The sequence below is a fragment of the Myotis daubentonii genome, chromosome 5, assembly GCF_963259705.1.
Source record: "Myotis daubentonii chromosome 5, mMyoDau2.1, whole genome shotgun sequence".
Classification (NCBI taxonomy): Eukaryota; Metazoa; Chordata; class Mammalia; order Chiroptera; family Vespertilionidae; genus Myotis; species Myotis daubentonii.
The window spans coordinates 49,096,980-49,110,829 of record NC_081844.1 but is presented as its reverse complement, the minus strand read 5'-3'; the positions used below and the strand labels follow the sequence as shown (position 1 = coordinate 49,110,829).

The 13,850-nt window shown below is 39.5% G+C and overlaps 1 protein-coding gene across 4 annotated transcripts in view; it reads left to right on the top strand.

The window, feature by feature from the left end:
- Positions 1-13,850, top strand: part of FSTL5 (follistatin like 5) — a 596,568-nt gene that overhangs the window by 437,457 nt on the left and 145,261 nt on the right. For all 4 annotated transcript variants that reach the window (XM_059697754.1, XM_059697753.1, XM_059697752.1 and 1 more), the window contains exon 8: positions 10,844-10,964. In XM_059697754.1, the coding sequence (XP_059553737.1) occupies positions 10,844-10,964 (121 nt within the window). The remainder of the gene's footprint in view (positions 1-10,843; positions 10,965-13,850) is intronic.

The window sequence follows — 13,850 nt, the reverse complement described above, 5'->3', positions numbered from 1 at the left end:
ATTTTGCACCGGTAAGGTCCCTTGGCCTGGCCTGTACCCTCTTGCCTTCTGGGACCCCTCAGGGGGGCACATTGACTATCAGGTAGTTCCATCTTTATAATCTATACTAGGGGTCCCGTGCACGAAATTCGTGCACTGGGTGTGTGTGTGGGTGGGGGGAGTGTCCCTCAGCCCAGCCTGCCCCCTCTCACATACTGGGAGCCCTCAGGCGTTGACCCCCATCACCCTCCAATCACAGGATCGGCCCCTTGCCCAGGCCTGACGCCTCTGACAGAGGCGTCAGGCCTGGGCAGGGGACCCTCATTTCCCCCCATCACTGGTTCTGCCCCCAGCCCAGGCCTGATGCCTCTGGCCCAGGCATCAGGCCTGGGCAGGGGACCCCCAGACCCCTCTGATTGCTGGCTCTGCCCCTTGCCCCGGCCTGACGCCTCCGCCAGAGGTGTCAGGCTTGGACAGGGGACCCCTATCCCCCCCCCCCAATCCCCAGCTCAGCCCCCCACCCAGGCCTGATGCCTCGGCCAGAGGAGTTGACCCTCATCACCCTCCAATCACCAATCACCGGATCGGCCCCTTGACCAGGCCTGAGGCCTCCGGCAGAGGTGTCAGGCCTGGGCAGGGGACCCCCAGCTCCCCGCAGTTGCAGGCTCTGCCCCTGCGCAGGCCTAACGCCTCTGGCTGAGGCGTCCAGCTCGGGCAGCGGGGACCCACAGCTGCAGCGGCCCCGCGATCGTGGGCTCCGCTTTAGGCCCAGGCAAGGGACCCCTAGCTCCCAGGACTGCCAGCTTCGACCGTGCCCAGCTCACATCGCTGGCTCCACCCCTACTTCCTGCTATCACTGGCCATGGCGGCAAAGGCGCCTGATTCTCTGATCATGGCTGGGGGGCAGGGCAAAGGCAGCCCCCAGGGCCGCCTTTGCCCTGCCCCCCAGCTCTTAGCTTCCCCCTGGGTTTCCGATCACTGTCAGTGGCAGGGGGCTTCTTCCTGCTTTCCCTTTCGCCTCCCTGCATTGTGCCTACATATGCAAATTAACCGCCATCTTGTTGGCAGTTAACCGCCATCTTGTTGGCAGTTAACTGCCAATCTTAGTTGGTAGTTAACTGCCAATCATAGTTGGCAGTTAATTTGCATATAGCCCTGATTAGCCAATGAAAAGGGTATCGTCGTACGCCAATTACCATTTTTCTCTTTTATTAGTGTAGATAATAAGAGCCTAAGTGGCCATTACAGTGGAACAACCAGAACAACTAGTCACTATGATGCACATTGACCACCAGGGGGCAGAAGCTCAATGCAGGAGCTTCCCCCTCGTGGTCAGTGTGCTCCCACAGGGGAGCGCTACTCAGCCACAAGTCAGGCTCATGGCTGGTGAACGTAGCAGTGGTGGTGAGAGCCTCTCCCGCCTCTGCTGCAGCACTGAGGAGCAGTGATCCAAGCGGTAAGGAGCAAGCAGATGGGTAGTTAGGAGTGAGGGGTCCTGGACTGTAAGAGAGTGCAGGCCAGGCTAAGCCGCCCCCCACACCCCTGTGCATGAATTTTGTGTACCAGGCCTCTAGTTATATAATAACAAGTGTAACCCCAATTCTACAGTCTGATCCTTTGGATGTTAATCTTAGACCCTTGCTTTGGTTGGTGTCTTAGTCTGTTGGGCTGCTATAACAAAATACTGCAGACTGGGTCGCATGAACAGCAGAAATGTATTTCTCACACTTCTAAGGCTGAGAAGTCCAAGATCACCATGCCAGCACATTAATGTTCTGGTGATAGCCCTCTTCCTGGTTCATAGCTGGTGCCTTCTTCCTTTGTCCTCAATGGTGAAAAGGGCAAGGGATCTCTGTGGGGTTTCAATGAAAGGAACATTAATCCCATTTATGATGGCTCCACACTCATGACCTAATCACCCCCAAAGGCCTCACCTCCTAATACCATCACATTGGGCCCTGGGATTTCAACAGATGAATTGGGGAGGAGACACATTCAGACCATAGCAGTTGGTGACTTGAAACTTAAAACCAACTTATTTCAGTTTTCTGATATATAAAATGGGACTAATAGTAGTGCATTTTGAAGAAGCCATTTTAAGGATGAAATTTGATAATTTATTTAAATTATTTAGCACAGTATTTGGCATACTTAAGTGTTCCATAAATATTTATTGGGTTTTATTTTAAGTGTAGCAAAAAGACCCATGCTTTATTCAAAGTGGTGAGGGAATATTAGTCTTGCTTATTGAAAAAAGCTGCCTGAAAAGGTGATTATGAAATTGTATATTGAAATAAAATGAATGTGGAAGATATTTCTTCCATTTAGAAGAGGAAAAAACATGAATAAATATACATCGATTAGGATAGTTCACCTATATGCTAATTTAGAGAATATTCTAAGTTAAATGGATTTCATGTTGCAGAATAACACAGATTGCAATAAGATACTTTTTAACTTTTCTCAAGATTATATCCTTGGATAATTTTCACATCATTGGGTGTTTAAACATTCTCAAGGTTATATTCTTGGATAATTTTCACATCATTGAGTGAAGTATCTTTATTATAGTAAATAGGGAATAACCATGCTTTCTAGGTAGCTATATAGAACAACACATGTTTATTTCAGATTTTATGAAGATTTAAAAAGGGTTTTTTTGAAAATCTACTTTAAAAGACCTACTTACAGTTTGGAGTATATCAATATGAATATAATTACAAATATTAGATATACTTTGGTTTTTACAATTCTTTCCAATTATTCTTGTCCAGTGAAGGGATTGATCTCTGTTCTGACCATGATTTGTTTTTCTTGGGATTAGTATGTCTTCTATATGCATGCCTTATGTGCTTGTCTACCCTGTGCATACTGGATATCTTACTATATATTTTAAGCAATCCATAATTATTTTTGGCTCATAATCTTTCTCAAAACATTTTTTAAAATACATTTTTATTGATTTCAGAGAGGGAAAGAGAGGGATATAGAAACATCAATGATGAGAGAGAATCATTGATGGGCTACCTCCTGCACACCCCACACTGGAGATCTAACCCACAACCTGGGCACATGCCCTGACTGGGAATCGAATTGTGACTTCCTGGTTCATAGGCCAAAGCTCAACTACTGAGGCACACCCTCCAGGCATCTCAAAATATGTTTAACTCTAGTCACTTGGAATTGATTTCCATGGAAGTTTGGCTTTCCAATAGTATACCCTATTACATATCAACTATTTGCCGTAGTGCTAACTGGAGGCACAGCTCTGGTCTTTCTGTTTGGCATTTCCATTCTCTAGACTAAGTGCTCTGTCCTATTAGCAGTGTTTTTAATAGTAGCCTGTGGTAATGCAGGGAGTTTTATCACACATTTGTATTACACAGTAACTTCCTGGTTTAGTTTTCAAGCTCCAAATCCTCTCCTATTGTGCAGGTCTTGAGGTTTTTTTGTAACTGCAAGAAAGTTTCCCCTGGGAGCTATAGGAATGTGGTATGAATAATCTTATATAAAATGATCTTGGGAAATTTTATTTGATAGTAATTAAGGAACTATAATTCTTCAATGGATAATAGGATGGCCACAGCATACAGTACGGTTCTCCTTCCCTCCTGCCCTTTCTCCTCTTTAGCCTAACTTTTGGACTCCCCTGTTTCTTCTCCCTTCTTCTTCCTCAAACCTCTTCTTTCTTCTCCTCCTCCTTTTCTTCTTTTTCTTCTTGTTCTTGTTCTACTTCTGCTTCTCTTTCTCCTCTAATTCCATATTTTATTCTTATTCTTCTTTCCTCACCCCTTCTCTCTCCCTATTTCTTTCTCTCCTCCCTGCAAGAACATTTTCCTTATTTTTGGACCCAGGTTTAATAGCCCCTAGTAATTTTTTTTATTGCAATCAACCTGTAGTGAGTATAAATCAGAGGAAAGCTATTTTTAACAGAAATGCACATGCTATGAATATGTTAAAGTTAGAAACATATAAGTATACTTTTGGAACACTGTTATGGGAATATCAGTAAGTTATATATATATATTTTTTAATATATTTTTTATTGATTAAGATATTACATGTGTCCTTATCCCCACGTTACCCTCTACCCCCCCCCCCCCCGCTCATGCCCTCACCCCCCCGTTGTCCGTGTCCATTGGTTAGGCCTATATGCTTGCATATAAGTCCTTTGGTTGATCTTTCCCCCTTACCCCCACCCTCCCCTACCTTCCCTCCAAGGCCCGACAGTCCAATCAATGCCTCTCCATCTCTGGATCAGTCCTTGTTCATCAGTTTATGTTGTTCATTATATTCCACAAATGAGTGAGATCATGTGGTATTTATCCACTCTCCAGTTCCATCCATGCTGTGACAAATGGAAAGAGTTCCTTTTTCTTCTTCCTCTTCTTAAAGAATACCTTTCAGTATTTCATATAATGCTGGTTTGGTGGTGATGAACTCCTTTAGCGTTTTCTTATCTGTGAAGCTCTTTATCTGACCTTCTATTCTGAATGATAGCTTTGCTGGATAAAGTAATCTTGGTTGTAGGTTCTTGGCATTCATCACTTTGAATATTTCTTGCCACTCTCTTCTGGCCTGCATGGTTTCTGTTGAGAAATCAGCTGACAGTCGTATGGGTACTCCCTTGTAGGTAACTGACTTTTTTTCTCTTGCTGCTTTTAAGATTCTCTCTTTGTCTTTTGCTCTTGGCATTTTAATTATGATGTGTCTTGGTGTGGTCCTCTTTGGGTTCCTTTTGTTTGGGGTTCTCTGCGCTTCCTGGACTTGTAAGTCTATTTCTTTCACCAGGTAGGGGAAGTTTTCTGTCATTATTTCTTCAAATAGGTTTTCAATATCTTGCCCTCTCTCTTCTTCTGGTACCCCTATAATTCTGATGTTGGTATGCTTGAAGTTGTCCCAGAGGCTCCTTACACTATCTTCATATTTTTGGAATCTTTTTTCTTTTTTCTTTTTCGGTTGGGTCTTTTTTGTTTCTTCATATTTCAAATCTTTGACTTGATTCTTGGGATCTTCTTGTCTGCTGTTGGATCTCTGTATATTATTCTTTATTTCAGTCAGTGTATGCTTAATTTCTAGTTGGTCCTTTTTCATATCCTCGATAGTCTCACTAGATTTCTTGAGGGTCTCACTAAATTTATCGGCAGTTTCCATAAAATTCTTGAAAAACCTTATAAACGTGGCCTTGAACTCTATATCCAGTAGTTTGCTTTCCTCCATTTCTGTCATTTGTGACCTGTTTCTTTGTCTCCGAATTTTTTATGCTTCCCTGTGTTGGTAGAGTGGTTTTGTGTGCTAGGTGTCCTGTAGGGCCCAGTGGCTCAGCCTCCCCCGTTACCTGAGGTGGACACTCTTGGTGTACCCCCTTGTGGGCTTTTTGCACAGTCTTATTGTAGTTATGCCTTGATTGTTGTAGGATCACTGGGAGGAATTGACCTCCAGGCCAATTGGCAGTGAGAATTGGCTGTGTCTGCAGTGGGAGAACTTCTGTGCTGAAGACACCCTTCTGGGGCAAGACTTGCTTCAGTGGGGTTTTGGTGCTCACTGAGTCTGCACCCTGAGTGTGTCCCTTATGGATCTGAGGAGTTGTAATCCGGATGGTCCCCCTCTGACAACTGGGTACACTGGCTCTTGGATCTAAGGAGGTGCTAATTTAGCCTCTGCCTGAGGTTACACAGCAGGAGCTATGAAGAGAACTGCAGATTCCCCTTCCTTTTTTTTTGTAGTTTGGAGGTACCCTGATGAGGCCCAGCTGTGAAGCAATGCAAGCCGCTGTGGGGCCTTGGGCCTTCTTTTGGAAGTTCTGGGTCTGTCTGGCCCAGCTGCAGTTAGGTAATTTTCAGGTTGCAAAGGGCCGCGGCATTCATATGCAAAAGCCTCTGCTGCAGCCTGGGTGGGGCGGGGTCTCAGGGAATCAAAGGGCGGAGCAAGCAGCTATGGCGGATTCTCAGCCCTGCCCTAAGGGGCTGCATGTCTCAGTGTCCCGGTAATTGCTGCAAGCACCTCTGAGGGAAAGCCGCCCTCACGTTCCGAGTTCTGCCTGCTGCCAGACAGTCCAGTTTCTCCCCGTATGAGTCCTGGGTCCCCAGAGACTTCCGGGAACCGGAGATCAGAGCAGTCGGGAGCTAGTGACTCCATCCCAATTCAAAAAGACCACCGCGTCCTCAGGTGCCAGCCCCTTTCTGCCCGCACGAGCCTCCGTACCTCTGCACTTTACTTCCGCAGCTCCTCTGGCTCTCAGTGTGCTTTTCTTTCCTTCTAGTTGTAGAATTTCCACTCAGCCAGCTTTCCTGTAGTTCTGGATGATGTCCATTTTGTCTTTATGTTGTGTTTTTTTTGAAGTTGTTGTGGGAGGCAGCGATTTCCCGGTGTTTATCTATGCTGCCATCTTAGTTTCTAGTAAGTTATATTTTGAAGATAGGATAAAACATCACAAATGAGGCAAAAAAGTTTTCTTGACCAAAAGACACTGACACAGTTAATTATAGTTTAGAAAAAAAAGTGCTCATATATATATATATATATATATATATATATATATATATATGTAAAGAAAATATTAAAAGATTAGATATAATTTTTACAACTATAAGGCAATGAGAAGACAATGTTGGGAGATATTTACATTAAATCAGAACAAAAAGGGCTTTCTAATTATAAAGTTGGTATGAGGAATAAAAAAAAATCCAAACCAAAAATATTTCACAAAAAGTGAAAAGAAGAGCAATACATTAAAAAAAAAAAGGGGGGGGGGAAATCAACATAAAAAATGGTAAGCTCAAAAGGTGAAAGAGAAAATAAACAAATAATTCTTAGAGGGTAAATCTTAGTAGTTACCAAATATATGGAAAAAGCACGCCTTTAATAATATTTGTAATAAAATATATTAAAATTTTCTAATTACATCTGAAGACTAAGTGCTACAGCAGCCTCATATTCATCTTCATTCTCTGCCTCTGAGAAAGGGAAGAGATGCAGTTGTTGATTTATATTGTAAGGTGTTATTGCTTTTATATCTTAGGAAATTGATCCAGCTTTCCCTCTTCCTTTTCCACATGTACTCTCACTATAATTTCTAGGTTCTTTTCTTCAGATCTATCATTGTATTTGACTTTGTCGTAGACGTTTGTCTTGACTTTCTTCTTTGTTCCCTTTTCCTGGCTTTATTCCTAGCTCAGTCTATGATTGAGAAGGAAGGCTGCATAGTGTAGGGATTTACAGCATAGGCTCTGGAGTAAGCCTGCCTGGGTTCAAGTCCTAGCTCTACTAACTGGAGGTCAAGTGAAACCAAGGAGAATATTTTACATCTTATTATCCCCCTCTATAATGTGGGAACATTAAAGGAGATTCTCTTTTTGTTGTTGTGATTGTTAATTCTCACCCAAAGATATTTTTCCATTAATATTTAGAGAGAGTTGAAAGGTAGGAGGGAGACACAGAGAGAAAAACATCCATGTGAGAGAGACACATCGATTAGTTGCCTCCTGAATGCACCCCAACCTGGGCTGGGATTGAGCCTGCAACCAAGTTACATGCCCTTAACCGAAATCAAACCCAGGTCCCTTCAGTCCATGGGCTGATGCTCTATCCACTGAGTCAAACCAGCTAGGGCAGGAGATTCTCTTCATATGGGGGTTGATATATGGCTCAAATATGTCATTATTTATGAATTGCTTAGAGCAGTATCTGGCATACAATAACCGCTGTATAAATAAGGATCAAAATGAATTACATTTAAAAAATATTTTGCATAGATAATCTGTTATCTTCCTTTTAATGCTTACAGTGTTTTGTAATACAGAAGTATTTTTATATAAACATATTGATACTTCTTTCTTGATTTTTAACCTCTATAGCAATAAATATTTCATTAGCCAAAATCATAAGTTTATTCTAGCATATTTATTTTTTATATTTAAGTATTTTATGCATGTTATGTTGACTACAACTTTATTGAAATATGATTCTGATACTATAAATTAATCCCTTTAAAATGTATAATTTAGTGGTTTTAGTATAGTCACAAAATTTTGCAGCCATTGGCTATCAAGTTTAGAACATTTCCATCATTCCAAAAAGTATTCTATATCTTTTAGCAGTTATTTTCCATCTCCCATTCCTCTCTCTACTGGTAAACATTAATTTATTTTCTGTCTCTATGGGACTGGGTTATTCATGTTGTAAGATATATCAGAACTTTATTCCTTTATTGACAAATAATATTGTATATAAATATGCCACTATGTGTATATCTATTCATCAATTGATAGGTATTGAATTGTTTTTACTTTTTTTTTTTAATACATTGTATTGATTTTTTTACAGAGAGGAAGGGGGAGGGATAGAGAGCTAGAAACATCTATGAGAGAGAAACATCAATCAGCTGCCTCCTGCACACCCCCTACTGGGGATGTGCCCGCAACCGAGGTACATGCCCTTGACCGGAATGGAACCTGGGACCCTTGAATCCGCAGGCCGACGCTCTATCCACTGAGCCAAACAGGCTTGGGCTGTTTTTACTTTTTGATTATTATAAGTTAATGAGACTTAATATCTGTGTATAATTGGTGTGTAGAGATATTTTTTGTGTGTTTTTTGCTGTTGTTAATCCTCACCTGAGGATATTTTTTTCCCATTGCTTCTTAGAGAGAGTGGAAGGGAGGGAGGGAGGAAGGGAGAGAGAGAGAGAGAGAGAGAGAGAGAGAGAGAGAGAGAGAGGAGTTACATTGATTGGTTGCCTCCCTCATGTGCCTGGAACCTAGGTACATGCCCTTGACTGGGAATCAAACTCGTGACCCTTTGGAGCGTTTTTTGGTGTATGCCTAGGCATTAAACTGTTAGAGACATGATGACCCTTTGTTTAACTCTTTAAGGAACTGCCAAGCTATTATCCAAAGGAGGTGTACCATTTAATATCCCTACCCAACAAAATTTGAAGATTCCAGTTTTTCCAAATGCTCTCATACAATTGTATTGTCAGGGGTTTTTTTTGTTTGTTTGTTTTGTTTTGTTTGCCAGTCTAGAAGATGTAAACTGGTATCTCATAGTGATTTTTATTTGCATTTCCCTAATGACTAATGGTGCTGACCACCCTTCTATATGCTTATATTGCCCATTGCAAATTGTCCATTGTAAATCATTTTTGAGAGATAGCTAGCTGTTCAAATCCTTTACCCATCGTTTTAATAGGATTATTTATGTGTTTAATTTCATGGTTCATTATATATTCTGGATACAAGAACCATATGAGACAGATAATTTGAGAATTCTCCCATTTTATGCAGTAGTTTTTATATTTATTTAGTTAGTTAGTTTCATGATAGTGTTCTTTGGGGAGGAAAAGTTTCTAATTTTGATGAAGTATAATTGATCTATTTTTCTTTAGTTTGCTGCACGTGGTCATGGAAATCTTTGCTCAGTTGTCTTAGTGGTGAGCTAACGATCAGACAGAGATTTAATTAAATACCTGGAATCAGTAAATCCTCCAGACTTTGCTGAGGTGCTCTACTTCCGTTTATTGACATGTGTTGAATACTCCTACAAGCATTTACAAGTCTGCGTTAGTCTTCACTAAGGTCAGTCAGAGATGAGGGATTAGGGATTCTGGTCATGGATACAACCCTGAACAATTTTTCTGGTCTTCTATCTTCCCAGGAATACACAGATCTTTTTAAATCTCATTGTGGACATCCCATTGGTTTTTTCTTTTACATTTATGTTGTTGTGGTGGTGGCTATTGTTATCCACAACTAGTAAGTAGCTCCATGTTAAACAGCTGGTTTTTGTGTGTTTTGTTTGTTTGGTTTTTTAATAAAGGCTTATGAGTGGAGGCCTTTAACCAGATGAGGTCTCGGAGAAGTTCTGAACTTGTTCTCAGCCCTCAGGTGTTTGCTAGGATGATGAGTTAAGAAGCTGGAGGGTCAAGACTTCCAAAGCAGCTGAGGAGAGAGGGACAACACAACTTCCACCATTTATGGAGATTCAGCCGCTTTTTTTCACCAGGTTTTTTGTTTTGTTTTGGTTTGGTTTTAGAAATAATTGACATACGTACATACATACATATATGGTTTGATTCACATATATTGTGAAGTGATTACTACAATTTGTGGTCTGTGGATTGGTGTGAGCTTTTGCCTATTTCCAGAGTTTTAAAAAAGTTGATTTTAACAAATTTGCCAATCTATCCATTGTTTTCATGAAAGAAAACACTTTCCGGTCTTTACTGTTCCAAAGTTGTTGTTTAGGTTTTATTTTGACAAATAAGTGAGATTTTTTTCCTTTCTTTCTTCCAAAGTGTTTATGCAATTGTTCCCATAGCTTTGAAATATTATGGTAAATGTTTTCTAATATATTGATTGTTTTTGAGTTTTAAAAAATCCTGTTCTATCAATATAGCTATAAATTTTATCTATGACCACCCTGTTTATTTTTTTTCTGGATAAATATATAATTAAAGGATATAAAAACAAAAGGAACAATTACAAGTGTGAAAAATGTAATTAAGATCTCTTGTTTTAGCTACAACTAAAAAAAAAACATAGTATATCTTTATTCATTGAAAATGTAAACTGGATTAGAAAAAAATATGTGGAAATTGAGTTAGTTTGCACATAAACTCATATACTTCATATAAATACTAAAAAGCTATATTTATGAGTGAGATTATATATTTTAAATAAAACATGTCTTACAAAAGTGGTAATTACTAGTCTCCCAACTTTATAGGACTTACAATGATTATTTTGATAATTTAAAACAATATTTTACTCTATTTACTTTGCTCCTGAGTACACTTTTTAAAATTGTTTAAAAATATATTAAACACAAACAGGTCACTTTTAAATTTTACTTTTTTTTCCTATAGGACTTTGGAGATGATGGATCCTTGTATATTACTAAGGTTACCACAACTCACATGGGCAATTACACCTGCTATGCAGATGGCTATGAACAAGTCTATCAGACTCACATCTTTCAAGTGAATGGTAAGAATTGTGGTATTGCTATAATTACTTTTTGCGCTGCTAGATATTCAAAGAGTATTGTAGTGGACTGGGAAGGTAAGGCTTCATTTTTAAAACTTTGGACTTACTGTTAATGCAAAACTTTTTTTCAATTAAAAATGTGTTTGAGTTGAATAAATACTGTAAGCTGTACCACTTTTCTCATCAGGAATCATTGAAAAGTATCGCATTTGAACTAAAAAACTAAAGCAAAGAAAATTGAAATTACCTTTTAAGTTTAAAAATATCAACAAATAAGCAACCATATAAATTTTAGAAACTGAAAAAAGAAACATTTAAAAATGTAATCAGATCATCTATTTCATTTATCTTATTAATGATATAGAAAACTGTTATTATCTATAGCAAATTTTATACTCTTAATGGTTAATTTGATGGCTATCAATATTCGCCAAGTAAGCTGATATCATTCTTGTAATTCAAGCTTTGTTTTCTTTTGACTTAATTCAAATTTTAGTTATTTAGTTGAATTGGTGATATATGATTGCATATTTCATTAATACACACTGATTCATTTTTATACTAATAAAATATATATTTTAATTAAACTTGTGATTTATAAAATGAAGGCAGAAACTCCCTTGGCTCCTAATAAAGGAATAATGATGTCTCAGAGCTCTCTCTTCCCAACTATCAGTCTTAATATTATGAATTAATTAAGAGAAATTCAGCCGAAACTGGTTTGGCTCAGTGGATAGAGCGTTGGCCTATGGACTGAAAGGTCCCAGGTTCAATTCCGGTCAAGGGCATGTACCTGGGTTGCGGGCACATCCCCAGTAGGAGATGTGCAGGAGGCAGCTGATCGATGTTTCTCTCTCATCGATGTTTCTAACTCTCTACCTCTCTCCCTTCCTCTCTGTAAAAAATCAATAAAATATATTTTAAAAAAAGAGAGAGAAATTCAATACATTAGTCTCCCTTTATCTGCAGAGAATAGACCCCCATTGGGTGCCTGAAAGCACAGATAGTACTGAACCCTATATATACTATGTTCTTTCCTATACATACCTATGTTATAGTTTGATTTATAAATTAGGCACAGTAAGAGCTTAACAACAGTAACTAATAATAAAATAGAACAATTATAATAATATACTATAATAAAAGTTATGTGAGTACGGGGCCCCAGATTGCGAAAGGGCACAGGGTGGGCTGAGGGACCCACCCGAGTGCACAAATTTTTGTGCACCGGGCCTCTAGTATACTATAATAAAAGTTATGTGAGTACGGTCACTTGTTTCAGGGTTTCCCTTGTTGAAGTCTTTGTATAGGCTCAGTGTTTACATATGTCTCCTTTTCCCCCAGTTAACCCCAGCCCCCCAGCCATTCCCACCCCGGGAAAGCCCCCACCTCCCCAGTGTCTGTGTCCATTGGTTATGCTAATATGCATGCATCCAAGTCCTTTGGTTGCTCTCTAACCCCCTCCCCCCCCCCCACCATTTGTCTCTGGATCCATTCTTGTTTATCAAATTATATTGATAATTATATCCCACATATGAGGGAGATCATGTGATATTTATCTTTCTCCTACTGGCTTATTTCACTTAGCATAATGCTCTCCAGTTCCATCCATGTTGTTAAAAATGGTAAAAGTTCCTTCTTTTTTATAGCAGCATAGTATTCCATTGTGTAGATGTACCAGAGTATTTTAATCCACTCATCTGCTGATGGGCACTTAGGCTGTTTTTAAATCTTAGCTATTGTAAATTGTGCTGCTATGAACATAGGGGTTGCGTATATCCTTTCTGATTGGTGTTTCTGGTTTCTTGGGATATAGTCCTAGGAGTAAGATTACTGGGTCAAATGAGAGTTCCATTTTTAACTTTTTCTCCATACTGTCTTCCACAGTGGCTTCACCGGTCTGCATTCCCACCAGCAGTGCAGGAGGGTTCCTTTTTCTCCACATCCTTGTCAGCACTTGTTGTTTGTTGATTTGTTGATGATAGCCATTCTGACAGGTGTGAGATGGTACCTCATTGTTGTTTTGATTTGCATCTCTCAGATGATTAGTGACTTTGAGCTTGTTTCATTTTATATGTCTCTGGGCCTTCTGTAGGTCCTCTTTTGAAAGTATCTATTTAGATCCTTTGCCCATTTTTTGAATGCATCATTTATCTTCCTTTTGTTAAATTGTATGAGTTCTCTGTAAATTTTGAAGATTAAACCCTTATCAGAAACATCATTGGCAAATATATTCTCCCATGCAGTGGGCTTTCTTGTTGTTTTGTTGATGGTTTCTTTTGCTGTGCAGAAGCTTTTTATTTTGATTTAGTCCCTTTTGTTTATTTTCTCCTTAGTCTCCATTTCCCGAGGAGCTATAAAGATATTGCTATGACATACGTCTACTATTTTGCGCCTATGGAGTCTTGTAGGATTTTTATGGTTTCCCGTCTTACATTTAAGTCCTTTATCCATTTTGAGTTTATTTTTGTGTATGGTATAAGTTGTTGGTCTAGTTTCATTTTTTTGCATGTATCTGACCAAATTTCCCAGCACCATTTATTGAAGAGACTGTCTTGACTCCATTGTATGCTCTTGCCTCCTTTGTCAAAAATTAATTGAGCATAATGGCTTGGGTTGGTTTCTGGGTTCTCTGTTCTGTTCCATTGGCCTATATGTCTGTTCTTGTGCCAGTATCAGGCAGTTTTAAGAACTGTGGCTTGGTAATATAGCTTGATATTTCTTCTTCTTTCTCAGGATTGCTGTGGCTATTCGGGGTCTTTTTTATTCCAGATGACATTTTGGAGAGTTTGTTCTAGATCTTAGGAACGTGTTTTCTATTCACATTTTCTACGCACATAATTAGCACATAATTAATGCCTTTCCCATCTTAATTAAGCACTTATT